The sequence below is a fragment of the Panicum hallii genome, chromosome 9 (assembly GCF_002211085.1).
Source record: "Panicum hallii strain FIL2 chromosome 9, PHallii_v3.1, whole genome shotgun sequence".
Lineage (NCBI taxonomy): Eukaryota > Viridiplantae > Streptophyta > Magnoliopsida > Poales > Poaceae > Panicum > Panicum hallii.
In genome coordinates, this window is record NC_038050.1 from 11,177,600 (window position 1) to 11,204,073 (window position 26,474).

General features: G+C 44.9%; 4 protein-coding genes and 2 pseudogenes across 6 annotated transcripts; 2 read left to right on the forward strand and 4 right to left on the reverse strand.

Moving 5' to 3' along the window:
- Positions 1–520: 520 nt before the first annotated feature.
- LOC112874391 (GDSL esterase/lipase At5g55050-like) lies at positions 521–2,895 on the forward strand. The gene is made up of 3 exons (XM_025937683.1): positions 521–955; positions 1,892–2,016; positions 2,123–2,895. Exons 1-3 carry the CDS (start codon positions 688–690, stop codon positions 2,843–2,845), a joined length of 1,116 nt encoding a protein of 371 aa, XP_025793468.1. The 5' UTR covers positions 521–687; the 3' UTR covers positions 2,846–2,895.
- An 892-nt stretch (positions 2,896–3,787) lies between these two features.
- On the reverse strand, positions 3,788–6,046 carry LOC112874390 (pentatricopeptide repeat-containing protein At1g62914, mitochondrial-like). The gene has a single exon (XM_025937682.1). It carries the CDS (start codon positions 5,799–5,801, stop codon positions 4,095–4,097), a length of 1,707 nt encoding a protein of 568 aa, XP_025793467.1. The 5' UTR covers positions 5,802–6,046; the 3' UTR covers positions 3,788–4,094.
- Positions 6,047–6,213: 167 nt separating this feature from the next.
- On the reverse strand, positions 6,214–11,384 carry LOC112874393 (annotated as a pseudogene).
- Positions 11,385–11,479: 95 nt separating this feature from the next.
- LOC112874392 (probable cinnamyl alcohol dehydrogenase 1) lies at positions 11,480–14,888 on the reverse strand. Of its 3 annotated transcripts, none has more exons than XM_025937687.1 (7): positions 14,609–14,888; positions 14,282–14,380; positions 13,572–13,685; positions 13,203–13,430; positions 12,585–12,870; positions 12,051–12,201; positions 11,480–11,960 (listed from the first exon to the last, which is right to left on the reverse strand). In XM_025937687.1, the coding sequence occupies exons 2-7, from the start codon at positions 14,368–14,370 to the stop codon at positions 11,764–11,766; spliced, it is 1,065 nt and encodes a 354-aa protein (XP_025793472.1). In that variant the 5' UTR covers positions 14,371–14,380; positions 14,609–14,888; the 3' UTR covers positions 11,480–11,763. The 3 variants fall into 3 exon arrangements, with proteins under 3 accessions (XP_025793472.1, XP_025793469.1, XP_025793471.1); XM_025937684.1 differs by having other exon boundaries at positions 14,500–14,888; XM_025937686.1 differs by lacking the exon at positions 14,609–14,888 and adding an exon at positions 14,465–14,584.
- A 2,683-nt stretch (positions 14,889–17,571) lies between these two features.
- Positions 17,572–23,027, reverse strand: LOC112872762 (annotated as a pseudogene).
- On the forward strand, positions 22,904–24,760 carry LOC112877964 (probable membrane metalloprotease ARASP2, chloroplastic). Its single transcript, XM_025942337.1, has one exon. It carries the CDS (start codon positions 23,026–23,028, stop codon positions 24,289–24,291), a length of 1,266 nt encoding a protein of 421 aa, XP_025798122.1. The 5' UTR covers positions 22,904–23,025; the 3' UTR covers positions 24,292–24,760.
- The last annotated feature ends 1,714 nt before the right edge of the window (positions 24,761–26,474 follow it).

The window sequence follows — 26,474 nt, forward strand, 5'->3', positions numbered from 1 at the left end:
TCGGACGATACCTTCACATTAAATGCATATTCAATCAGCGCTCCTGCACACGCACGACTGCTACAATTGTCAACCCTAGCAGGCTGATCGAGACCTCCCAGTCCGATCACGAAGGCGATCTTTAATTATATTGTTTATCTAGGCATGTTCAATACAGGTACCTCAGATTTTTTTACGCATGCATGATTTCACCTAGCCATCTCTAGCAATTCGACACGACCGGGCATTGTTTTTTTTTTTTAATTTTTAGTTGGACATGAACACCGGCTTTGTTGTATTAAACACCTGGGCCGGATGTGAATACGTCCCCGCAGGAGAGGCGCGCGCACGCTAAATTGAATTCAAATATAGAAGAGATCAGGAAGAGGGCCCATCATGTCATGTGTGGCCTATGCCCCGTCCCACACGCTCGATCGCGCGCGCCATGCCGAGGCCGTCTTCTCCACACGACGCCACACGACGGATACATACGCATGACAACTGCGTACGTCCACCGCCTCCCCTCTCTCCCGGTACACACCTATCCAGCTCACCTGCTAGTAGCCTCGCTTCAGTTCCTCGCTAGCTCTATAAATTGGCCTCCCCCGACCTCGCAACTACTTCATCAGTGCGATCACGTAACAGAGCTGCCCGATCAGAGCTCACCGTTGACGACGACTGTGTGCGACCAGAGGCAGTGACAGAGCAATGGGCGCTGCTACCGTGGCCGCCTCCTCGTCTCGGCCCATGGCTGTTGCTGCTGCTATCGCCTTGTTGGCGGCAGCTTCGTTCCTGGCGGCGGCGGCGGCGCCCGTGCCGGCGATCTACGTGCTCGGCGACTCCCTCGCGGACGTCGGGAACAACAACCACCTGCCGACGATCCTCAGGGCCGACTTCCCGCACAACGGCATCGACTTCCCGGGGAGGAAGGCCACCGGCAGGTTCAGCAACGGCAAGAACTCCGTCGACTTCCTCGGTGCGTGCCGCGTGCGTATATACTCTTCCATGCATCTCGCTCGCTCGGGCACTACTACTCTTGCTGCCGTCGAATCGATTGATGATGTGTTCAACTGTTCATTATTCCAAGTACTAGTAGGCTCGTCACTGGCAAGGTCTGTGTTACTGCATCTACTAGTACTATTCTACGGACCCATCCATAGCATTTCCCGGTGCAGTATATATATACACGTACTAATACTGTGCATTGAGATTTGTTTAGTCCCTGTGTCCTATTTGAAGCTATAAACTGCAGCCAGTCATGAACTTTCTAAAACATTTAACGTAGTCCCATACAATCACTTTGTACTTCAGCATACGCATGCGAGGTATCATTCTTTTCTCCTTTTTTTTGCATAAGAATATTCTAAATTTGGAGCAATAATATTGTTGCAAATTATTTCCTTGCGATGACAATAATTTTGTTTTCCCCAAGATAATAAGTGGCGTAGCTAGCCCAATATATGAGACATCTGGGACCAAGAGATATCCTCATATTCTTCTTATCTTTTTTTCCTTTTTTTTATTTTGTGCTAGTGATGCCTTTTTTTCCCTCTGAAATAAACAAAAGCAAAAACTGTCGCTTGCTGATCCGATAAGCCCATTTTGGCGCCATTCTGTATTTCACTTTCCCAGGTCAAATAAATTCAGAAAGGAAGACCGGCATGTGGTGTACGTTAACAACATTCTTGCTTGCATGACCTGTCGTGCGCGTTTGATGTGACAACTGAATTTCCTAGCAGAATTTATTGGCATTGGTTTTTCTTATCTAAGATTGAAGTTAGCTGCCTTAGCTGACCGATCTTTTTCGAAAACCAAGTGCTTCCGATTTTGGAACAAAGTATTACATTCAGTTAATAACGCACATGATCAGAAACATTTTATAGAGTTGCTATCTTTGGTGTTCATCATGCAGCCGACAACCTTGGGCTGGCGAGCCCGCCGCCATACCTCGCCCTGTCCAAGAGCAGCAACGCCAACTACGCGAACGGCGTCAACTTCGCTTCCGGTGGTGCCGGCGTCCTCAACTCCACCAACAAGGTGACCCAATCTCCAAAGCATTACCATTTGAGCGCGCAAACATTGATCAGTCGAAGAAGAGCATTTCTAGCTAAGAAGACCGAACTGATACCACCATGCTGTGCAGGACCAATGCATCAGCTTCGACAAGCAGATCGACTACATCTCGTCGGTGTCGGCGTCCCTGGCGCAGAGCCTGGGCCAGGCGCAGGCTGCGGCGCACCTGTCCAAGTCCCTCTTCGCCATCACCATCGGCAGCAACGACATCATCCACTACGCCAGGTCCAGCTCCAGCTCCGCAGCCACGGCCGGCGGCGCCGGCGACCCGTCGCAGCAGTTCGTGGACGCCCTGATCCAGGCGCTCACGGGCCAGCTGCAGCGGCTCTACGACCTGGGCGCGCGCAAGCTGGTGTTCCTCGGCACGGGGCCCGTCGGCTGCTGCCCGTCGCTGCGGGAGCTGAGCGCCTCCAAGGACTGCAGCGCCGTGGCCAACGGCGTCTCCGTCCGGTACAACGCCGCAGCGGCGTCGCTCCTGGGCGGCATGGTGGCGCGCCACCCGGACATGCACTACGCGCTCTTCGACTCCTCGGCGGCGCTGCTCCGGTTCATCGACCAGCCGGCGGCGTACGGGTTCGCCGAGGCCAGGGCGGCGTGCTGCGGGCTCGGCGACATGAACGCCAAGATCGGGTGCACGCCGCTGAGCTTCTACTGCGCCAACAGGACCAGCCACGTCTTCTGGGACTTCTACCATCCCACCGAGACCACAGCCCGGAAGCTCACCAGCACGGCGTTCGACGGGGCGGCGCCGCTCATCTTCCCCATCAACATCAGGCAGCTCAGTGCTCTGTAGGCCTGAGCTGTGGTGTTGTGTATAGACTCTATTGTGGTGATAGAAGAAACCACAATAGAGTCTTGTGGTGGTAGACTATATTGTGGTGATAGAAGAAACCAAAGGATATATACGTAAATAGCCCTCATAGAAGTTTGGCAGTGCATGTAGGTTTTAGCTGAAGTATAGTTCCCAATCAAAGAAAAAAAGCAAAGTATGATTTACAGTCAATTATATACATTACAGTTATTTGACAAAATACTTTCATGGGCACAACGTTTATCTTCTAGTAGTAAATTGTAATGCACTCTTGAAGCGACTAAAAAACTAGAGAAACTTCACCTAATCTAACTGAGCAATCTGTCCTGTATTTCACACCCTGGCTGCTCTCTGGCGACGACGTTCACATTTCACAACTCATCGGAAAGAGCTGGATGAAAGCCCATCTTGGATTTGGTCCACGGACACTAAAGCCCAGACAATCCAGCCCATTCCCGAATCTCAGTATATGCGTCTGCTCAGGTGGTCTGCACCACTGCCGAGTGGCTTCCCCTCCCTCTCGTCCACGGACCACTGCTCACCAGGTGCACGGTGCCTTACCTCCACCGGCGCCGGATCCCTTGACCTCAACGCAGGCTGCCTCCGCCGCCTGACACCAACTTCCGCCATTGCCCGGGTACCGCTGTCGCTGTAGGTTAAGGTACTGACTACTCTTACTACAGTTCCAATGAAGTATTTGCGATTCAAATTTCAACTGAGATGCAATGCAGCTGCAACAGAAATTAGTGCGAAACTCAAATGAATGACCAAATTGGACTTTCCAATATGTTGATCGCTTCGTAGATGGATCTGCTCACCCAGGAGGAAAATTCTGGTGAAGCAAAAGCATCAACTCCCAACGGCAACATGGAAGTTTCAATGCTAAATGTGTGGAATAACAGCGTTTAACTTTGCAAACGAATGTAACTGAAATTCAATAAGATCCGTCTTGGCTCAATAGTATCAGGAATAATGGCAAAATTTTTGAAGCGCACATCGAGGACTAAATCATGACCACCCACTAACTACCATTCCACTCTAATGGTCCTTCTAATACTTGTCTTTAGTTTTTTCAAAGTTCACAGAAATGTCTCCCAGAAAAAAGAACTGTAGTTTCGCATATGAGATATAGTGTTGTAATCCATATAGAAGCTTTCTAGCACTAGTCATATGTATCTGACAACAAACTTGAAAGAGGTATTTTACCAGTTGCCATCTTGCCTGTGATCATTTATCTCTTTCCTCGACCCTTATGGGTAGGGTATAGTTCCTTGCCAGGTCCCAACATTCCATCAAGAAGAAATTCCAGATTAAACATCTTTGTGTACTGACGAAAACCAAACCTACAAAATGATCTAATTGTACCCTCAAATATCATGTGATCACGGACAAAACCTCGTCTTTCAATTTCCTCGAATATATCAAGTATGTTCCAGATTCTTTCCTTGCGACCAAGCCTATTTAAAAGGGCAGTAAGAAGATCCTTTGACAGTCTATTCTTGAGAGATCCTTTAAAACAATCAGTAGCCTTATCAAATTCTCCTTGTCGGCAAAATCCATCAACCATTATGGTATAGGTGACTTCATCTGGAGCAATATTGGCTACTTGTGTCATGTACTCAAACATGTTCTCCGCATCACTAGCCTTCCCATGGTAGTAAGACCAATGGATAAGTGTATTGTATGTCACAACATTTGCAGGAAACCGATGATTAAAAACCAGATTCTTTACTATGGAAAGCTTCCCCCTGGTGCAAAGACTATTAATCAAAATGTTGAACGTACGCGTGTTTGGGATGATGCCTTTCTTGATCATGTCCGCCAAGAGCTCCAGAATAGCCAACCATCTGCCCGTGTCACATAGTCTGCTCATGACAGTGTTGTATGCAACAACAGCAGCACACCAATCTAACTCCGTGCTCCTCTCTAATAAGGGAATGACTTCTGAAAACTTCGAGTTCCAGCAACAGCAGTTTATAACAATACTCAAAGTAAAAGCTGTGAGTTTCAAACCTTCACATTGCATGTCCTCGACCAGCCGAAGTGCTTTCTCACCCATGCCTTTCTTGCTGAGAGCATCCATATATGTATTATAGGTCACTGAACTGGGCTTGAGGCCCTTAGTTTTAATCTCATCTAAAACCTGCTCGACTTCATCGAATCTGCCATCATCACACAATGCCTTGATCAGAATATTGTAAGTGACAGAATTGGGTGGGCAACCGGCACCCTCCATAAAGTCTATGAGCTTCCTAGCCTCCTCAATATGGCCATTGCGGCAATAACCCTGCAAGATGGGCGTGTAGGTGTGCACCATCGGGCGGCACCCCTCCTGCAGCATCCAATCGAGCACGCCCCACGCCTCGTCGAGCCTCCCCGCGCGGCACAGCCCGGTGACGAGCGTGGAGTAGGTGCCGACGTCGGGCACTACCCCGTGGCCCCGCATCCCGTGGATCTCGTCGTACGCGAGGTGGAACTCCGCGGTCCGCCACGCGTAGAGCTTGACGAGGATGTTGAAGGACGAGGCGGTGGGCGCCACGCCCGCCGCGAGCATTCCGTCGAACACCCCGCGGGCCTCCGCCGCGCGGCCGTGCTCCGCGAGCGCGTTGAGGAGCGTGTTGTAGCAGAGGACGCCGGGCGCCGCGCCGGCGGCCGAGGCGGAGTGCGCGAGCTCGGCGAAGAGGTCGGCGACCTGCGCGACGTCCCCCGCGCGCGCCAGCGCCTTCATTGCCATGTTGCAGTCGCGCTCCAGGTCCAGCCACCGCCGCGCCGGCTGCTGCTGCTGCGGGGGCGGGGGCGGGGAGGCTGCCTCCGGCTCCAGCGCGGGCGAGGGCGGGAGGATCCTGGCTTCGTCAGCGTCGTCGGAGTCGTCGGAGGAAGATGAGGAGGGGGAGGGCAGGGCGAGGAGGGCGGCGGCGGTGGAGGCGGAGGAACCCATGCGCTGGCGGAGGAGTAGCCGAGCGGCGGGGGAGAGAGCGGCTGCGCGTGCGATGGTCGCCACTGAAGGGGAGCTGCGGCGGCCGCCGGGTGGGGCATGGAGGTGGCGGCGGCGGCGCCGTGGTGGGAGCTGGGTGGCGCGAATCCAGTTAACCTTTCACTCCCTATGGCTGATTAGTGGGACACCGCGGCCAAATCGCAAACCAAAGAAAGAGACGCGCCGCTCGGTCAATGGGAAATATTAGGAAGAAGTGAAACCGCCACGGCTTCCAAAATACTAGCAGCATGCCAAAGCTTCCAAAATGAAAATGGGATCTCTCTTTTGCAGCAGCCTCACGCCCACGGCCCACCCCCCGAGATGGCTAACCTTCTGGGCCGCAGGTCGGAAGTCGGCCCACCTTGATTGGTGCGCGTTTCAGCCCACAATTACTTCCAGTAAATGCTTACTGTAGTTTTTTATAGTGCCACGTCGACATGTACCATTAGAATAATTAATTATATTACCAGAACTGTTAAAAAAAATCCTTATCACTCCTAGAACGACAGTCATTAGTCTCATAGACCAGTCAGAATATAGAAAATTGTGACGTTTGGATGGTGCTGTACTCCGTCTCCTCTTCGTTGATGGTTTACACTTTTCTTATATATTTAGCAAGCATCATCACTGTCATCGTTGTAATCGATGGCCACTCCACTTAATTTCCCGGCTTCTAAAATTCTATCATAGAAATCATCATCTTCATCCTCGCGGAAAACTTCAAAATCATCCTCGCTCTCATCTCTCAGTGCTTCGACTACCTCTTGATCATAGCTTGCACCATCAGGTTCTTCTAACTGCGTTTGCAATATCTTAATCAGTTATATGATTCAAATGAGAGCAGCAACCGACAGTTGACAAACAAATACTCCCTCCATTCTCTTCTGATAGTTCTATTTCCAAAACTCAAGTATTCATAAATGATAGTCCTATTTGCTATTGATAAGGACCATGGCAATAAATATTAAATAGCACCAGTAACAAGAAGTTTCTAGCAAAACATTGGAGGATTAACAAAAAGCCTTGTGTTACATTAATTAGATGATAAGCAAGGTTGCTTTTCCTTGATCATTGTGTCAAGGTGAAATAGGACTACCAAAAGAAAAGAAAATGGAGGGAGTACTAATTTGGAGACATCAGCAGGAAGCTAAGTGTGTCTATACCTGATATCGGGGTTCTGACATTTGAGTTTGCTGCCACTCCGCCCATTCCTGCAACTGAGGACAGTTTGTGACAGTAGATTGTTGAACCTTCTGTGGGAGTGGTTTAAAAGGGAGTTGCAGGTTTGGGCAATCTTTTATCTTCAGAAGACTGAGGGATTCAACGCTGCACACTCCTTCTATAGAGAACAGCCGTTTGCATCCGGTGATAGCTAGTCCCTCAAGCATTGGCAAGTTTTCAAGTTTGATCTCCTCTGCTTTTCTCAAGAAACAAACTTTTAATGTCTTGAGGAGTGGAAAATGCAGACAACTTAAAGTTTCTTCACCAATGTTGCCCTTCAAGACTAAGTGAGCGAGGCAAGGAACTGTCGGAAGTCTAACCACCTTCTCACAATTCATGATGACCAACTTCTTCAGATTGGATGGCAATTTTTGTGGAAGGATTCCCAATTCATTACTATCCTTGATTTTCAGCTCACGGAGAGAAGGGAAATCATTTTCAGAAACTTCATACCACTCCACCCAGTTTGGCATGTCCTGAAACTCTAGTTTCTCCAGAGCTGGGAATGGCTCCACGGAATCCTGGCCATAAAACTCTCGCCCAATTCGCTCTACACATTCCATGTGGATGATTAAAAGTTCACAGAGTTGAGGCAGTTGACCAAGAGCTGGAAGAAACTTGCATTTTTGCTTCCATAGTGTCACCTTGGCTAAACGTGAGAAGGCAGGATCACCCAACCAGCTTGGATATTTGTAGCCACTATAGTTGACTACCTCTAGCTCCTCAAGATTCCTCTGTGGCTTTAAGCTCTCAAATACGTCCTCATCCAATTCTGGTGTTGATGTTGCATTATTCTGATTAACAATGTGCTCACATTCGGTAGCGTAGAATCCAGCAGACCAGTCCAATCTCAGAATTTGCAAATGCTTTTTGCTGACCAGGTTTGCCGTCTGAGCATCATCAATGTTTGTGACTCGACTTAGCCCTGTAATGCAAAGCTCTCCATGAAGATTCACCAAATGATGTAGTTCAGCAATGTTGCAGTGCCAATTGCCTGTTCCAACACTATACATTGTCAATGTTTTTAGCCTTGTTAACTTCCCGATTCCTCTTGGCATGCATAGAGGAGACCAGAGATCTAAACTGAGGTGCTGCAGGCTGACCAACTTCTGAATGTCTTGTGGAAGCTCTCTAAGCATGTTAGTTCTTGCATCCAAAACCTTCAAGTTATATAGGCTGCAGATAGATCCAGGTAGCTTGGCAATTCGTGTTTGGAAAATACAAAGGTACCTAAGTAGCTTTAGTTCTCCTATTGACTCTGGCAGTGACGTCAATGCACTACGACTTAAATCTAAGGCTCTCAGATGTCGGAGACCCCTTAGATCCTCTGGAAGTGTAACGTTGATATGATGAGAGAACAACTTGGAGAAGCATCTTCTGTTATTTTTGAAAAGAGAAGAATAATACCTCTTGTTATCGTCCAAATCATTTATAACTTGAAGTATCCTAAGACCTCCGGTAACTGGCAAGGTATGCAGGTCTAATATTGTATGATCCGAAGAACTCACAGCCAAGGATAAATACCTAAGATTTTGTGATGCATCATTTAAGTATGGCATGTATTGAGTGTCCAATTTCAAAATATCTTCACCTGAGACAAATTTGGCCAGATCAAGGAAAAGGTCATGTATGGTGAAGCAATTGTGTCCTCCATCGAGTAGTACTCTCTGAACCATAGTTCTCTGCAACAAGTCATTAAAGTATCGATTGCCAATGTTCTCAGGGTTTCGATGGCTAGTCTGCTTAAGGATGCCCAAAGATATCCATAGATATATGACATTTTCCTTCATGAAAATATGCCCCATGGGGAAGAGCGTGAAGAAAACAAAGCACCGTTTCAGATGAATCGGCATACGGACATAGCTCAACTTTAAGGCTGGCAACACAGTATCCTCCCTTGTTGGTAAGTTCCACTGTTCACTGTCCAATATATCAGTCCATGTATCCTCATCTTCCTCAAAGCGAAGTGCGCTTCCAATTGCTTTGACTGCCAAAGGCAGGCCTCCGCATTTCTGAACAATTTTTCTGCCAATTTCTTCAAAGGCTTTTTCTATATTTTGATCTTGGTGACAAAAGGCCAACTGCTTAAATAGCTGCCAAGATTCATCAAAAGGTAAGCAGCCCACATGGTAGGGAGGCATTGCTGGATAACTGATGACACATTTATGTTGCGGGTAGTTACAAGTATTACCCCTAAGTGTGCAGTTGACATCGCTGATAGCAAGGCATCCCAAAGGTCCTTCCTTTCGCTCCATACATCATCAAGAACAAGTAAGAACTTTCTGCCAACAACTTGTTCCATCAGCATATACTCTAACTGGTTCAATTCTGTTATCTGACAAGGTTTTCTTGTAAATGACATGATAATTTTGCTCATGATGCTTTTAAGATCAAAGTTCTCTGATACATGGACCCATCCCATCAGGCCAAATTGCTTTGTGATCCTTGGATCATTGTAAACTATTTGAACAAGTGTTGTCTTCCCTACTCCCCCCATCCCAATTATAGGAAGAACTGATGCATTATTTTCTCCGCAAGCTCCATTCATTGAGAGCAACAACTTGACTATGTTTTCCTTATCATCGTCTCTGCCAATTACAGTGGGTTCGTCAACATGTGGGGTAGTTGGCTTTTGTAGAAAGTCTTCTTCCTCCTCCCTAAATGGTGCATCTGCCTCATCCAGATGGAGATCATTCCATGCCTTTGTGATCTCCTTAAATCTTTCTAGAATTCTTTTTACCCTGAGGGCCAATTCATCCGGAACTGGAACCATCACAGGATCTGTTTCTGGTTCCTGGAACGAAATATTTTAGTCAAATTGGAATCTGGTATCTATATTTTTACCTTTGCCATTATTTAGTAAATTGAATTTAATTCAGCACTACTAAAAGCTGCACTGGACCTAATCTCGTTTATCTTGCCCTCCTCCATTACAATATAGTAAACATGTCTATCACTGCAGTTTTCTATCCATAATTTTGGTGTTCTGAGTTATTTAAAGGTACCTTGGAAATTTTCTGGCTATTGTTTTGTATTGTACTATGATTAGGCCAACCATCTAAATCAGAACAGTTTGAAAAGAATACAAGGTAATCAACATCCTTGTGATCAACAAATGAAAATCAAAGTGTCAGGGAAGCAACTCCAAGTACCTTCTTGTCGCCCTTGCGCTTGCGTTTACGCGCGCTTCTGTCTTGATGACGACTGTCTGGATCATCCATCCGACGACGCAGCAGCTCAAACTTGTACTCATCGATAGCATCCTGCGCATCATAGGCGAACTGCTGGAGCTCCCTCAATCGAAGCCTTCCAGACTCATCTCTGATGCTATCCTCATCTATTGCCTCCAGTGAGCGCTGGACCGATGCCATCCTCCTCTGCAGCATCTGCACATCTCTGATTGCAGAAGTTTGCTGCTCGTCAGATGAAGATGGTGATGGCTCGATCGGTGGAGAAACCAAGGAAGCAAGCTTGCTTGCCGTCCACTTGATGATTCCAGATGCAATCAGACCAGCCATCTCTCCACTCCTGCTCCTTCCTGCTAGCTGGAAGAATTTGAGTTGACCAAGCTATAGGATGGGACTTGCAATCACAAATCACAAAAGTCAGTACAACGTTAGGCTATCTCCAACCGTCGTTCTCTATATCCTTCTCTATATCCTTCATTTACAGAATTCTTTGCAAGATTCTCTCCTCTATATCTCATTTCTCTCCAACAACGTTATCTAAATCTCGTTCTCTATACATTAAACCCTATATTAGAAACGTATTTTGTTCCAAATTTTTGTACGTACGTATTTATCATACCTCAAATGCTATGGACATATTTTATTTTTATTTAATTCAGTGTTTAAAACGTAAAGAAAAAATAGAGAAGAGGAGAGAGAATCTCTATATATAGAGGAAACCTGTAGCGTTCTCTATTTTAGAGGACCATTTAGAGAACGCTGCTAGAGCAATAGAAAACGGAATCTTCTCTATATATAGGGTAGAGAACGGTTTAGAGGGCACCATTGGACACGGCCTTAGACCCGGAGAGCTTTGACTTTGCTGAATGAAAGGGCGATGCATTCGAGGCAGCTTATGTTACCATTGCACATGGAGGCTCGTACTTCTATGGACCATAGTTTTGTCTGTTCTTTTAGTGGCCCAGGCTGGTTTGGCAAACTGGTTTTCAGTCGAAGAGATCGGCGCCCTGGTGCGAGAGGGGGCAGGAAGGAATCATAATAACATGTTATGGTGGGCTCTCTGCCAAATCAATACTTGAAAATAAAGCAGAGAAGAATTCTGCCTCGAGCCTGAATTGACTTCCTGTTTGGTAGTCAATGAGAAAAAAATGAATATAACATATAAGAAGAATAGTTACAGTTTATGAGAATTCGGCACAGAAAGTGAAGTTCTGTGTACATGTAACATGTGTATACCATATATGGTGCTTGGCTGTATTCCCATGCATCCAAATGTCAAGAGTTACAACGATGTCACACCAAGTACAGCGTCGCCGCCGATTCTTTATACTATGCAGAGTTGACAACGCTAACCCTACATAGGACTTCGTTTCAAAAAAAAAACGTACATAACGTACATAGGAGGGAGCAGGTAGCCACACAGCACACACTAGGAACAATGCAAATGCAACGCAGCATTACATTACGTTTTTTGGACATCGACAGACAGACAGACGAGAGCATGGGAATGAGACATGCTACTTGAAGGAGTTCTCAATGTCGATTACGAAGCGGTATTTCACGTCTCGATTAACAAGCCTTGTGAGAGCCTCATTGATATAATCTATCTTGATGATCTCAATCTCTGGATAGATTTTGTTCGCTGCACAGAAGTTAACCATTTCTTGGATATCTTTTGTACCTCCAACAATACTACCAGACAAGGTCCGTGCACCTAAAAAAGCAGTTCAGGTTAAATCTAAATAACCTAGCTTCTGTTTACCACGTTTCTTTTCACTGCATGAGTATCAGAACAGAGAATTACCAAGATTAAGGCTTGCAGGATGCACTTTGATCTCACTTGGAAAGCACACTATTGCCATCACACCACCAACCTTTAGGAGTGAGAGATATGGATCAAATGGATGGTCACCGGAAGCAGTGTCAACTATGAAGTGGAGAGAGTTTTTCAGGGACTGCAAAAGCAGGAAATGATATAGTTACAATCAGCTGTTAATTAAGTGGAACAAGCATTATTTAGCAACATATCTTCATTCTCAGCATAAGAAAACTATTCATGGTCATATGCAGCACTGGAAACCTGGATCAGAATCAAGTAGCAAAAAAAATGAGAAAGAAAGTGATCCATTGATCTGTTCTTTTCATGCGAAAATAATGTGATTTGCATCTATCTTTCGCATTAAAATAAGGAATAAAAAAATGTTTTCCACCAAAAAGATGGTGTTATAAACAATACCAACTTTCTCACAGTTTCGCTACTAAATACAAAATTATGTGATCTTATCAAGAAGAAAAATGTGGCATATTAGGTAAATTAAAATCATGCAATGTTCAGTACCTCCATCTGCTGTGTGTTTGATGATATAACAAAATTATCTGCTCCAAGGAGGTTGATGGCTTCCTCTCTCTTTGATTCACTTGTACTGAAAACTGTGACCTTAAGACCAAAGGCTTTACCAAATTTCACTGCCATGTGACCCAGCCCACCTAGTCCAATGACCCCTAGTGATTTTCCAGGTTGTTTCATGTTGTGTCGCATCATTGGAGTGTACACAGTGATTCCAGCACATAGAAGAGGTGCTGCCTTTGCCAAAGGGTAGCCATCTGGTATTTTGAAGCAGTACCTGAAATGTCATTAAATCAACACAAAATGTGGTTTCCTTATCAGAAAAGTTGTATTGGGCAAGCATCAAGATGTCAATAATATTAATTATATGGACCTATATATTATTCTTTCATCATGTATTGATTCTGATGAAAATAGTTGCACAACAACGAGAAACAAATGTTACTCACCTCTGATAAGAAACTAGATAGCATCTTGAATATGACACGGTATGATTAAATAGGCAAATGGAATTACAACAGAACAAAATAACATTTCATCTCTAAAACTAGTTTTTATCAATATCACAGAATCTTGTTTGAACAGTCAGTTAAAATGGTACTGCCATACCTTTCATGGACTACAATGTGCGTGGAGTAACCCCCCTTTGTGACAGTGCCATCTGTATCAATGCCATTGAAAGTAAAAACTGATTTTGGACAGTGGTTCTCTAGAGAGCTATTGCAATTCTCACAATCTCGGCATGAGTTCACATAGGTTCCGACACCTACATGGTCACCCACTTTAAAGCCTTTGACATCTGAACCGACCTCAGTTACAACTCCAGCTATCTCATGCCTGCACAAATTCATATTGTTGACAACTATACTGTACAAACATCATTTTTAGACAATGAGCAACACTTTTGTCAGCACTCCTGACTATGATGTTTTGTTTCGTCTGAGGTATTCAATGTATATATTGACCCGAAAAGCTTACCCAGGAACCAAAGGATATTTCGAATCATTGTGCCTATTTTGTGTCCAAATAACGTCAGCATAACAGACTCCACAGTGTGTGATCTTCAATGAGACATCGCCGCTTTGCACTGCCCTGGAAATTATATCGCATTAGCTCACATAAGAAGATGGTATGAGAATGAAACCACTGAGCTAACTGCAAAAAATACAAATGCTTGCTGTGCGCACTCAAATTTCTGCAGTCTCATCAAACCTAAAATGCCCATCCATTGCCTCATAGTATGCATCAATCGCATGCTTTAGTTTTTTTTTTCTTTGAGGGGTCATCTGAGGGGGGGAGGATCCCCCACCTGATTTCATTAATTCAGTTGGCCCTTAAAGACCGGATCGAGTCAAACAGTTACATCATTCAAGAGTTTTACATCGCCAAAGAAAATAGCGAACACCATTGGTCACTCAGGCAGCGATCAGCGCTTGGTACCTGCTTTAGTTTGGCATTTGACAAGCAGAAATACCTGCACTACTCGATCCACACTTGATATGCTCACTTAAAAATAGGCACGAAACACACTGAAAACCAAACATAATGTGCATATAAAGGCGTGGAAACAATTCGGCCCATAGATAGGTAGATGTTCCATGGAGTCTAGCAGAGCAAGGAGAGAGTATTCAGAGTAATAAAAATGGTGGGTGCTGGATTTTTAACCAAAACAGGAAAGGGGAAACCACCTGCGGCTAAACTTGTATGGTGAGAGAACCCCAGAGGGATCTCTCGCTGCCCAAGCATCGCAGTTGCCGTCCCCTGATTCCGAAGCCATGTGAAGTCAACTGCAGAATCAATTGGAGCCAAGTCAGCAAGCAAACAGAGGGAGACTCAGCTCTACCAGAAGCAGGGGTAAAATTTCACATCACCTAATGCCAAATAAACCTATAGCGGTGAAACATACACTGCTTACACGAGCCACTCATCCATTCCCTCTACTTTCCCCGTCAGTTAAAATCAGAAGAAATCCCCAGACGAAACGGTTACACGGTAGCAAAGACAGAACCAATCACCTCCCGCGGGGGGGGGGGGGGGGGGGGTGTCGGTCCCTTCCGCGCCGGCCGGTCCCCCAAACTCTCCTCGATGCACGGACGGCAGGCAGGCGGTCGGCGGGATGCGGAGCGCGCCCGACTGGCGAGGAGCTAGCTGTTTACAGGGAAGAAGGCGGCTGCTGGGCTGGATGGGATGGGGAAACGGTGGCGACGGAGAGCGGTGTCGTCGCAGATCCTGAATGCGTCGTCGTCCGTCGCTGATTGAAACAGAGCGGGTGCATCAGCGCGTGCGTCAATCCTTTCCGCCTTCCGACTGACCCCCGTCCCACGTGTCTCTCCACTAGCCTTCCTTTCCTTCCCAGCGGCCCAGTTCGGCCCACGCAGGCTGTCATGCTGACGTTATTCCGGAAACAAAATCCGTCTCGTCATTTCGATTTTTTCTAATTTTCATTCCAAAATCAGTGCCCGAAATATTGATGGTAAAAAACATTCTGACCGGTAGCGAACTCACCGCTCCCTGGTTGCTAGCCTAGTCGCCTGCAGATTTCTGGATGGACGATGGCAGCGCACGGCATGCCATGCCTGGATCGCGCGCCGCTGTTAACGGGATGCACCACGCGCCGAGCGCTCCACGGCCCTCTCTAGTTGGGGCAGGTCGCGAAAACAGCCCGAGGATAGGATTTGGGCTTTTGGACTACAGGATTAACCAACCAACATAGCGAAGATCGAGAATTCAGTTCTTTCAGGGTCGGTCCCGGTACACCATGCATAGATAGAGATGACAACGAGTATAAATCCGCTAGATTCTGCCGTTTTAGATCTGGGCTCGCAAAGAATAGTTAAACCCGCTAACACGCTTATTCCCACTAACATGATTTTAGAATTTTACCCAAACCCATGCTCTTCAGGCTACAGGTATATGCGGGGATCTCTCTCACCTATCGCACGGGCCTATAGCGGACCCTGGGCAGTGTCACGTGTGGAGCGGGATGGACAATCGGTCTGAACAGGTTCCGGCCGCGTGGTGGCGTGTTACCCTGTGTCCTGCTAGGGTGTGTGTTTTTCCTTATGCCGAGCTAGGAGCTCAGCGAGCATGTGTACAAGTCTGCATGAGGCAGGTTCTCTTAGAGTCTAGCTTACAGTGGAGTCACTAGCTCCTTCCCATGCACAGGGCATCACCATATATACCGCCAGATGTCTCTAAGAGGTGCCACTAGCGTACCACACCGAGTATATTTGCCCTATAGACACCTTCCGATAACGCGCCGGCCATACGGGTCCCATGTCCTCCATGCCGTGTTAGGTAGCGCTCCCATGCTGTCAATGGGGAGCAGTTGGAATCGTACCCAAATCCCCGTCCCTCTGTATGCCACGTGTCACCCCTTCCTCCGTTTCCTCCGTATCAAGGATGGACAATCGATTTAAACAGGCTGGGGTCTCGTAGTGGCGTAATACTCTACGTCCTGTTGTGGAGGTCTGGAGGAGTGTTTTCTTCCTTTTGCCGAGCTCAAAGGGACTCAACGAGGATGTGTACAAGTCTACACAAGGCAAGTTCTCTTAGAATCTAGCTTACGGTGGAGTCACCAGGCTCTTTCCATGTACAGGGTCTCTCCTTATATAGTGTCGGTAGGTCTGCACTAGGGTGCCACTACTGTACCATATCGAGTACATTTGCCCTAAAGCCACCCTCCGATAATAAAGCCACCTTCCGATAATGCGCTGGCCATACGGGGTCCTGTGTGCTCCATGTCATGTCAGATAGCACTCACATGCTATCAATAAGGAGTAATTGGAATCGTACCCAAATCTCCGTCCCGCCATACGCCACGTGTCGCCCCCTCTTCCATTTGCGCCATTTGTGAGCCGGCCAGGCTGACCGATTACCCTCCGCCTTCCTGGAGGGCCCCACCTACTAGGGGCTGGGGCGTCACACTCATGCGCCACCCAGCCTTATAGTTTGCTTACACTTGTCGGATCTCACAGTTTGCTCGTCGCTATCCTAAATGGAGATTGGCGTGATGTTGGCCCCTCTCCATAAAGGAGGTCCCTCAAGGGACCGAATTATATATAAATATTACCATTTGTATATGATCCGTACCAAATTGTACATGGAAAAAAATTGCCACAGACATTTGATAAAATCTTAGGTTCGTCGGTAGATAAGTAAGACACAAGATTCCTTGGTCCCAATTTCAGGTGCTGGAGGGAGCAAGAAACAATGACATATCATGAGTTTAAACATGGGGTTCCTCCACGACATAACCTACCAAAATATCCATGGAGGAGAAGGTAGAAGCTATGGTATGGTGTGTAGCTAACCCTTCCTCCAACCATTGTGATGCCCACGCCTATCTCCAGCTGCCTAATTTAGGATTGAAGTTTACTCCTTTTTATTATTCTCTGAAGGTCCATGTAAGCATTTCAGCATGTCGCATACAATCCATTATTTTGATAATATATCTTCTTAGCAACGCACACAAGTAGGGATTAAGGGGTGGATTGAGGCAAAGCAGCAATTCAAAAGAAAGTGTGCTTCTATATCGTCTATAAGATAACACTAGGGGTACCTGCCCTCAACTACATCTCCCTACAATCCCTGCAAGAGTAGTTGAGCTGCGTGTGTGAAGCAAATGAGTGCATATGTAATTCAATTGCAACCAAATAAGCATACATAAAAAAAAATTTCTAAGCATGCAAGAAGAATCCAATATCACACTTTGTTCAAAAAGCATGAGAAAACTATTATTTTTATCAAACTGCAACATATCAGCATGGAAAATAAAACATATAAAAAATTATATGAGCGAACAATATTTAGGCAACTGGATCAAACAAACATATCCACAACTACCTAAGCATGATAATCACACTACTTATTTACGTTAAAAAAAGATAATCACATTGCTTATGAACACGGTGAACACAAAGTTGTGAAGTGTATTTAAATCTCAGGTTCATACTAAGTTCAATAGAAGCATTAACCATCAAATCTGCAACAGCATAGGACTTAATCTAATTGAACTATTACAGATTATTATTTTTACCAGTAAGAACCAGACATTCAGAAATTGAACAAAGTACAACACCATAACTGTTGGTGAAATTTTATTGTGATATCTTGCGCGAGCGGTTTGTTTAATCTGCATTCTGATTTCTTATCATCTGCATCTCAATCCTAATATTTTTTTGTGCCTTCTTGTTGGACGGTTCATCGTCCTTTACCTAGTTGCTTCTTTGCATGGAGCTGTCCTTACAAATACATATTACTAGCATTGATATTCTTTCTTAAAATGGAAAAATGCATGTTGTTGACTAACAATATATTTTTTATTCAAATATAAATGTAGTATGTTAATTTCACAATATATTCAAGATCTCACATACATGTTGTCTAGTTACATATATGTAAATGGACTATCGAATGAGGTATGGCTTTTCTCAGTTTTAGTAAAGTTGGTGTTGCATGCATCTAAGCAGCTATAGTAGTATATATGTAACTTGAAGTTGTAGCTAATCGTTAAAGAATGGAAAACAAGGAACCAAGGAGGCTGAGATGTGCCAAATCGGTTGACTTATAACATATGGCTATATACCAACAAAAGGTAGGAGGTTGGAATAATGACGTGATGATGACTGAATATAGTACATATATAACCTAAAGGAAGTAACTATTCTAATGTTTCACTATTGGAGCACCTAAGTCGGTTATTCAGCACCTAGGACCTACTAATGTTTGCATATTTATGACAATAAATAAAGAAAGAACATGAAGAAAGAAGTATAAAGAAAAGAGAAAGCGCACACCCATGAATAAAATTTATGACAATAATGATAAATGTAAGAACTTACAGCTGTTTTCATTTTGATCATACTTTATATGTGATGTTCCTCTAGATTGAGATGATCTTGTGGTCTTCATATAAGGCGTCCCATTTATCTTGAGTCTACTATGCAGACTTTCTTGCTGGAAGTGAGAAAATTAGAATTGCTCAATTATTATAATACTTTGGAAATACTTATAATACAACTGAAAAAATCAAGTATTTCTTTACTTTGGAGGGACTAAAAATAATGGAATTTGCACCATAATATGCACTAAACATTTCATGTTTTTTAAGCATGCCCAATTATAGTATATTATTATATTCAAATATAAAACAATAATATGGAAAAACTAAAAATGTAGCAGTTATTTTTTTAGCAAGTTGGATAACGTTACATAGCAACAAGATCATGATCATGAAAGTTGGGAACTTGGAGGATGCAATGGGTCAGATTAATTATAGGTACCTAGACTTGTGTTTTCTATAATGCAACTAGAGTTAGTTGGGGGCAATGGCCTTTTCATGCTCTTAATGATGGTAAATATTTAGCTTACTGATGGTAGTAGATAATTGGTAAGAAAAATAAAGAACACCTTTTGGAAGTCAGAAAAGCTAATAAATAGTGCTCTATCATGTAACAAGAAAAGTTAAATTTTCACCATCTTTATTTTGTTTTATGAAGATATGCAAAAGTGACTAGGAAAAATGATGTAATGCAGATTCTCTTTAGATAAATAAAACCTCAAGAGAACAATTACCGGGGGTGCAGTCTCGTCAAAAGAGTATATGTTATGAACATTTATCGTTTGGATAAAGGCACGTTTGGGTACTTTTTTTGTTTCTATGAAACAGAGTGCAGATCTCAGCGTACGCATTGTGTAGGAACTAAAAGGATCAGTGTAATACTGCACGATAAGAAAAATAATGATTCCGAAATCAAACTATGCTCTTATATTCCATTAACAAAAATTCACAAATCATATTATTTACCGGATCTCTCCTTATCAATCCTTATTTTGTCTTTCTAAATGCTAGCTCTTTTACCCATCCTTCTGGCAATCCAAATGGGTGAAAGCCCACTATTGCAAAGAGGTGCAATATGTAAAATGAGAAAATAAGAAAAAAATCATCCAAAGATATGATGTGCTTTTGAGTAAGAAGGTCTAGAAAAGGGGCACACGTTATCTTTAGAACTTGTATCACATTGTCCATTTGTATCACATTAGGAGATCTTTGCCTCATTAATACAGAGTATGACATCTTGTTTTGATAGTAGGTGTACTCCAGTCTCTGGGTAGACATAAAACTGCAAACAAATTATATCAGCAGTCAATACTAGTTATCAAACGGTACTAAAAATTTTACATACACAGCATACAATTTGGACTTGATGCTCATGATCACTCCACTGGCTATGAGTGCACAAGGTAAATTATTGACTTGGGTAGGAACAGCATAAAATAGGCATGTCAAATTAATGAAACATTGAATAAATATTACTCACTGAATATGCAATACATAGCGTGCAAGACTAATAGATATAATTTCTTATCAATAGGTAAGTTCTACATCTTAGAGCCAACGCTTTTCTAGTTTAATGTAGTAACTTATATCAAAATAAAAGGACATTCCAATAATACAAGTTTATCTTATTACAATTAATTACCATAATATAGCACTAAAGCAAAGCAAAAAATAGAACATAGATAATATTAAACATCATTGAAATGTACAAACCAACCAAATATATGGCTTTATACCTTGTACATCTTGTCCATCTTCTCCCCACCAGCTCTGACCTCCATCACCCACCCCTTTGGAAGCCATTCTTGTTCTCTCTGAGAAGCCAACACAACAAATATACAAAAAAAATATAACTTCATGTCTAAAATAATAAAACTTGAAACTACCAGAGATTTTATCTATGCACCTGAAATGTGATTTTCTTTTCCGCACCATATTTGTTTAATTCTAGTATACGCGAAAAGGTACTCCAACACTTCTGACTTCTTGGAGAATGTGCGATTTGATACAGGAGAAGTATAATATTGCATTGTAATTAGTTAAAATGTTTTTAAAAAAATTAGAAATCTCATAGTAGAAAATACATATAATGACTTAATGCTTGAGAAAATACATACATAATTGATGGTGCCATCTTCAACACGATAGACTTCCATGATCCATCCATCAGGGAGCCAATCTGGTGGCTCTGCTAATGCCTCGATATCCTCTTCTCCTTATTCATAGCAATCGGCTGCTTTGCCTCTTCCTCATCTGATGCCACAGTTTAATTCTTATCATCCATTTTTCAAGGAGAACTTCACCACAGTCGTCCTTCCTACAAGTACCACTTGCTAGGATCTCAAGAAGCAAAGGGTGAGTTGATCAGTGGGGCTTTTTAAATTAATCAAGATAACATCTGGTGCGAGCTGGCATCCACCACAACTGGAAACAACATGGTTGTTTGCTAAGGGACAACTCAAAGACTCTTTTGAAGATCTGAAAGATAGTTTAACATTTCGGTCAGAAAAGAGATAGTTTAACATTTCGGTCAAAAAAAGATAGTGTGATATCTAATTCATTTGATGTTGTAGATAGTCTGGATTTGAATTATAGTTTACTCTTTGACCACCTCCAATAGTTAGAGTCAACACTAGCTTTAGTGTCTACATGGCACCTCCACGTCACCGATCAATAGTATTATTAGAAATAACTTAATGCTCTAACTTTTAGCATATAATCCAAATATAGATGGTTCCATGCATCATATCACAATATCAGGAGTCGTGTATGAGATTTTCTCTTATCAAGCTAGTAGAAGTACGAGGTGACAAGCCTTAGAGCTAGCTGGCATATGCTATTGGAGGTAGGGGCGGATCTGGAGGGTGTGGGGGGGGGGGAGGGGGGCTCGAGCCCCCCTCCCCCCCCCCTCTACCACCCTAGCTCCCATGGAAGCCCTCCAAGCCCCCTACAAATTTTGAGGAGAAAGAAGAAGAAAGGAAAGGAGGGAGGAGGAAGAAGGGAAGGAGAACACCTCTTAGCCCTCAATCCTGGTTTCGCCACTGATTGTAGATGGCAACCAAAATAGGAAGGAGGGTGAGACAACGGGTGGGTGTGAACCTTAAAGGTAATTAAGCGGAAGACACCTCATGTTGCAAGATGGAATTCCAAGTACTTGATGTATTACATGCTAAACTAGGTAGCAAACATACTGAGAATAAGGAAAATGTGACAAATGATTTATTCGCAGACCCTTACGTCCAGATTTTTATACATTTATTTATCTATTAATATGCACAATCTTTTATGATCTATACATAATTTTTTTTGTAGCAGCTGAATTTCAAAGTAGCAACTAAATTATCTCCAAATTGTATAAAAAGTCATTTAGGTAACTTGAAATTTGGAACTTTATATGTGTGCATCATAATCCGCAGGGCATATTTCTTTTAGCAAAATGTGTTTGTGCTAGAAAATGTTACTAAAGTCTTTTAACAAGGAAAATTCTTCGACCACTAGAGAGCAAAACTCTAAAAAACAATTCAGAAAATTCGGCAATCATAACGGCATCAACACGCCACTTTTAACAATAAAGCCTTCACTACTATTGAGGAGTGACATCCTTGCTAATGATTTTATTTTTGCATTGTGAAATGAACTGGGCCGGCGACAGCAAATGGGCTAATTGGACTTTGACGCTTTGTATTCTTGGGCTTAGTCTAGCTTGTTACTAGTGTATCAGTACCAGTAATGTCTGATTAGGGGGGGCCTTTGGGAGCTCTGTGCACTCGCGCCCGCGGCCGCCGGTTGAAATTAACCGGGCACGAGTTTGCCAAACTGCAGTACTGGGCTTCTCTTCAAGACCTGGACTAGACAGCCGGCCCATGATTAATTTATTTGCAGGTTATCAAGGTATCGAATGGTTAAGCTTGCAGGGATACACGGTGCACTCTTACTGATGTGCCCAAGTTTTCATGCCTTTCCAAGAAGAGTAATTTTGCTTGGTGCGGTATGTAACTGGGGCCTCGTTTAGATCGCAAGTTTGTATAACATTTGGAACTTTTTGCTACTGTACCATTTTCGTTTGTATTTGACAAATTTTATCTAATCATGGTCTAACTAGGCTTAAAAGATTCGTCTCGTGATGTACAATTAAACTGTGCAATTAGTTATTTTTTTTACATACATTTACTGCTCCATGCATGTGTCCCAAAATTAATGTGATGGAGAGAGAGTGTAAAAATTATAACATTTGCAATGCATCTAAACGGGGCCTGGGATGACCTCTTATAAGACCACGATGCAATGCGCTGCCAGTGATCTTGTTGTGCCACTCAGGTTGATGATACCAATCCAAGAAAACCTTCTTCCACTGTAAAAATGTTCGATTGCAGGTGTGCAGTCAGGTTGGACCTTGGAGCTCAGACAGGAAGTACTAGAGGAGGCAGCTGAGAATCTGCGAGCTCTGCTCCGCCATCCGCTCGTCGTCCGCACCACACACCTCACTCGGTCACTCACTGTCAACCCCACAGCCACACCTCAAACTCCCTCCCTCCCAAGAATGTCAGATTATCCACTGCGGCCTCCTCTTCCTCCTCCTCCCTTCCCACCATGATTACCACCCATCTCCATCCCTCCCCAACCCCCAAGCCCCGCTGCCCGTCCCCCCTCCATTCCTACTCCCACCACCACCTCGCCGTGCACATCCCGCTCCCCCGCCGCCACCGCCACCTCGCCAGGCCCCCGGCCGCCGCCGCCGCGCCGGACCTCCTCGCCAGCGTCGAGTCCGTGGCCTCCGCGGCCTCCGTCCTGGCCGCCATCGTGCTGGTCCACGAGTCGGGCCACTTCATCGCCGCGGCGTCGCGCGGCATCCACGTCTCCCAGTTCTCCATCGGCTTCGGCCCGGCGCTCGCCCGCTTCCGCCTCGGCCCCGTCGAGTACGCGCTCCGCGCCATCCCGCTCGGCGGCTACGTCGGCTTCCCCGATGACGACCCGGAGTCCGGCTTCGCGCCCGACGACCCCGACCTCCTCCGCAACCGCCCCGTCCCCGACCGCCTCCTCGTCGTCTCCGCCGGCGTCGCCGCCAACCTCGCCTTCGCCTTTCTCATCGTCTACGCGCAGGCGCTCACCGTCGGCGTCCCCGTCCAGGCGCAGCTCCCGGGGGTGCTCGTGCCCGAGGTCCTCCCGGGCTCCGCCGCCGCCCGCGCGGGGCTCCTCCCCGGGGATATCATCCTCGCCGTCCCCGGCGCCGCGCCGGACCCGTCCGTCCCCGTCCTCGTCGACCTCATCAAGGCCAGCCCCAGCAAGAAGGTGCCCATCACCGTCTCAAGAACCGCGCCCGGGGCGGTCGACAGGCAGTCCGTTGAGCTCACCGTCGTGCCGGACACAAGCGTCGATGGCACCGGGCGCATCGGCGTGCAGCTTTCGCCCAATTTCCGGGTCACGCGCGTGCGCCCCCAGAACCTGGCCGACGCTACCGTCCTCGCCGTGCGCGAGTTCACGCTCTTGACCGGGACGGTGTTCGACGGGCTCAGGCAGACATTGCTAAACTTCTCGCAGTCGGCAGAAAAGGTGTCCGGCCCTGTGGCCATCATCGCAGTTGGGGCAGAGGTGGCCAGGTCAAGCGCCGACGGTCTTTTTCAGTTTGCAGCAGTGATTAATCTCAACCTTGCGGCAATAAACTTGTTGCCGTTGCCAGCGTTGGACGGTGGGACGTTGGCATTGATCCTTCTTGAGGCAGCCCGTGGCGGTCGCAAGATTCCCCGTGAAGTTGAGCAGGGGATCATGTCTTCAGGAATATTGGTGGTGCTGATGATTGGCATCTTCCTCATTGTGCGCGACACGCTCAATCTTGACTTCATCAAGGAGATTTTGTGATACTTGTGATGAGAACCCAATTGATCACAGTTGTTGTGAAATCGCGAGTGTTAAATTTTGGTTGGCATGGAAAAGGTTAGTAGTTGTTATTCTTTTACCCTTGGATGCGATGGATTTAGCACTCTACCTTGCTATACTGATCATAGGTCATTGCATTGCTGCTTATCTGAATGAAGCTTGTGAAGTTACAGTTAATCACAGTTCAAGGTAAAAAGGAATGCTTTATTGCTCATATGTAAATTCGTGCTTGCAAGGCTCAAATAAGTTTTGTTAGCTTGGTGTTTTCGAATCAGCTTGCAATGATTGTATTGTAATCAGATCATAACACCAGTGCTGTCAGTATATTTTTCATAGATTATATGCTGTAGGGGGTGATAATCATGATATCTAGTCTCCTATCTTAAAATGCTTTCACTGACCATGGAAGACTATGAATCTGATCATTGGGACATCAATTTTTCTGAAGATAGTCATTAGAATATCAATTTGGCTATGCAGTTGAGGACATAGATAAGATAAGATGAAATTTCCCGGTACCTAGTTTCTTTCTTGAAAGGTGTTTGAGTGGCTCACACTATTTCAGCCTGATGAACTTGTTCTTTAAAATGTAAGATCATCTAATTATGCACATCTTGTAAGTTGTTTTTTTTTCCAAGTCTGTCAATATACAATATGATAAAATGTACTTTCACTGGGGACTCTGTCCATATGGTTCCTTGTGAAAAATATGATCTGATGCATAATACTGGTCTAAGTTTTAAAGTTTCACAGCATGTTTAATTTTTATGAAATTCAAAAGAGGAGTAAAAGCGTTTTCTTATTTCTATTCCGTGGATCTAAGTTATGCTTCATTATGTAGGCAATTGGTATGATTGGAGCATACCTTTAATAGTTACATAAAACCGAATCAAGAAACACAAAACAGAGAAGCACAAAAAAGTGTTACTAATATCCTTTATTCTTGCCAAGAAATGCAATAGCATGGGTTGCATTTTATGGGCTTAAAATTTCCATTCTTTATTGAGTATTGCCTCATTTGAAATATGGATTTTTTCTTATATTTTTGCTACAGTTAAACTGTTTCATATGTTTTAAGTTGAGGTGCTCCTCTGCAACTAGCACAAGATTATGTTCAAACAACGTTGTCTGTTGTGCTTTGTTTATGAAGTGAGGTTACGCCCAACGTTGTTTTTCTATTATACATATTTAACATCATCAGTCTGATGAATTTTGAACTTACCAGATTTCAGATTTAGATCTACCCGGTTCTCTAGAGTAACAGTATTGCTCTATGCTCTGTAGTAGAACAGAGGCACCTCTCATGCGGAAAGCAAGAAAAGGTGAGAAATGCTTGCTTTTCGCAAAAGAAAAAAAAAGTTGATTCCTTGCTGTTGCAAGTTGATACCGTGGAAGCAGGAAGCATATCATGCTTTCGTTTCTGTAGCCAGTCCACAAAAGCCTCGTCTTTCATGGACTCTGTATGCTTCAGGGTTTTGCACTCAGGGCAACTGGATGCAAGAATTGCAGAGCATAAACTTAAGACCAAAGGAATAGCTTTGTGGCATGTATGATCATAATCCATGATTCACTGTACGTCTGAACAAACAACGATATGTTTCTGCCACTGAGGATTAAAAAAATAGGTAGGGGCTATCCTGCTGACTTCGGTAACCAAAAAAAAAGAAAACAGAAGGAGAAGATCAGGAGAAAGGTTGCAAACTTGCGGTCCGTGTGCCACCAGGCCTGTCTTCGTGTTCCAGGCACTTGCCAGGGAAGAAGGGTTGATCTTAAACCTGCCGTTGTAGTAGTCACCATGCGTCAGATGGCGAAGGGGCCATGCTCTCCCATTGGTTCTAAGGAATCGGGACTGGTACGCTTGCGCTTTCGCTGCACGGCCGTCAGCGTCCAGGACCAAGCGCCCGTCCTGCAACGCACAGACGCAGCCGGCGACGCCACTGGAGAGAATTTGAGGGCACGAGGATATGGACATGGCGCATCCCGACGTCCCGTTCTCAAGAGAGGACTGGCCGATCCCTTCGCCGGATTGGGTGAAAACTGAAGGGAAACGTGGAAGGAGGGAGGGGGCCTGCGCGACGGAGATTGTTGGCTGGTGGGCTTGGGCCTTAGCCCTCAGGCGTTTCACGTTTGGGCCTGCACTGGCACCGCTTCGGCTCCGCGCTACA

What these genes read in the sequence shown, in the direction of transcription:
- LOC112874390 (XM_025937682.1), bottom strand. Translation starts at nt 5,801, where the DNA reads ATGGGTTCCTCCGCCTCCACCGCCGCCGCCCTCCTCGCCCTGCCCTCC.
- LOC112874391 (XM_025937683.1), top strand. Translation starts at nt 688, where the DNA reads ATGGGCGCTGCTACCGTGGCCGCCTCCTCGTCTCGGCCCATGGCTGTT. An exon ending in GAACTCCGTCGACTTCCTCG is followed by an intron (nt 956 to 1,891) that starts GTGCGTGCCGCG and finishes TTCATCATGCAG; the next exon opens with CCGACAACCTTGGGCTGGCG. An exon ending in TCCTCAACTCCACCAACAAG is followed by an intron (nt 2,017 to 2,122) that starts GTGACCCAATCT and finishes CATGCTGTGCAG; the next exon opens with GACCAATGCATCAGCTTCGA.
- LOC112874392 (XM_025937687.1), bottom strand. Translation starts at nt 14,370, where the DNA reads ATGGCTTCGGAATCAGGGGACGGCAACTGCGATGCTTGGGCAGCGAGA. An exon ending in AAATATCCTTTGGTTCCTGG is followed by an intron (nt 13,431 to 13,571) that starts GTAAGCTTTTCG and finishes GAATTTGTGCAG; the next exon opens with GCATGAGATAGCTGGAGTTG. An exon ending in CACATTGTAGTCCATGAAAG is followed by an intron (nt 12,871 to 13,202) that starts GTATGGCAGTAC and finishes ATGACATTTCAG; the next exon opens with GTACTGCTTCAAAATACCAG.
- LOC112877964 (XM_025942337.1), top strand. Translation starts at nt 23,026, where the DNA reads ATGATTACCACCCATCTCCATCCCTCCCCAACCCCCAAGCCCCGCTGC.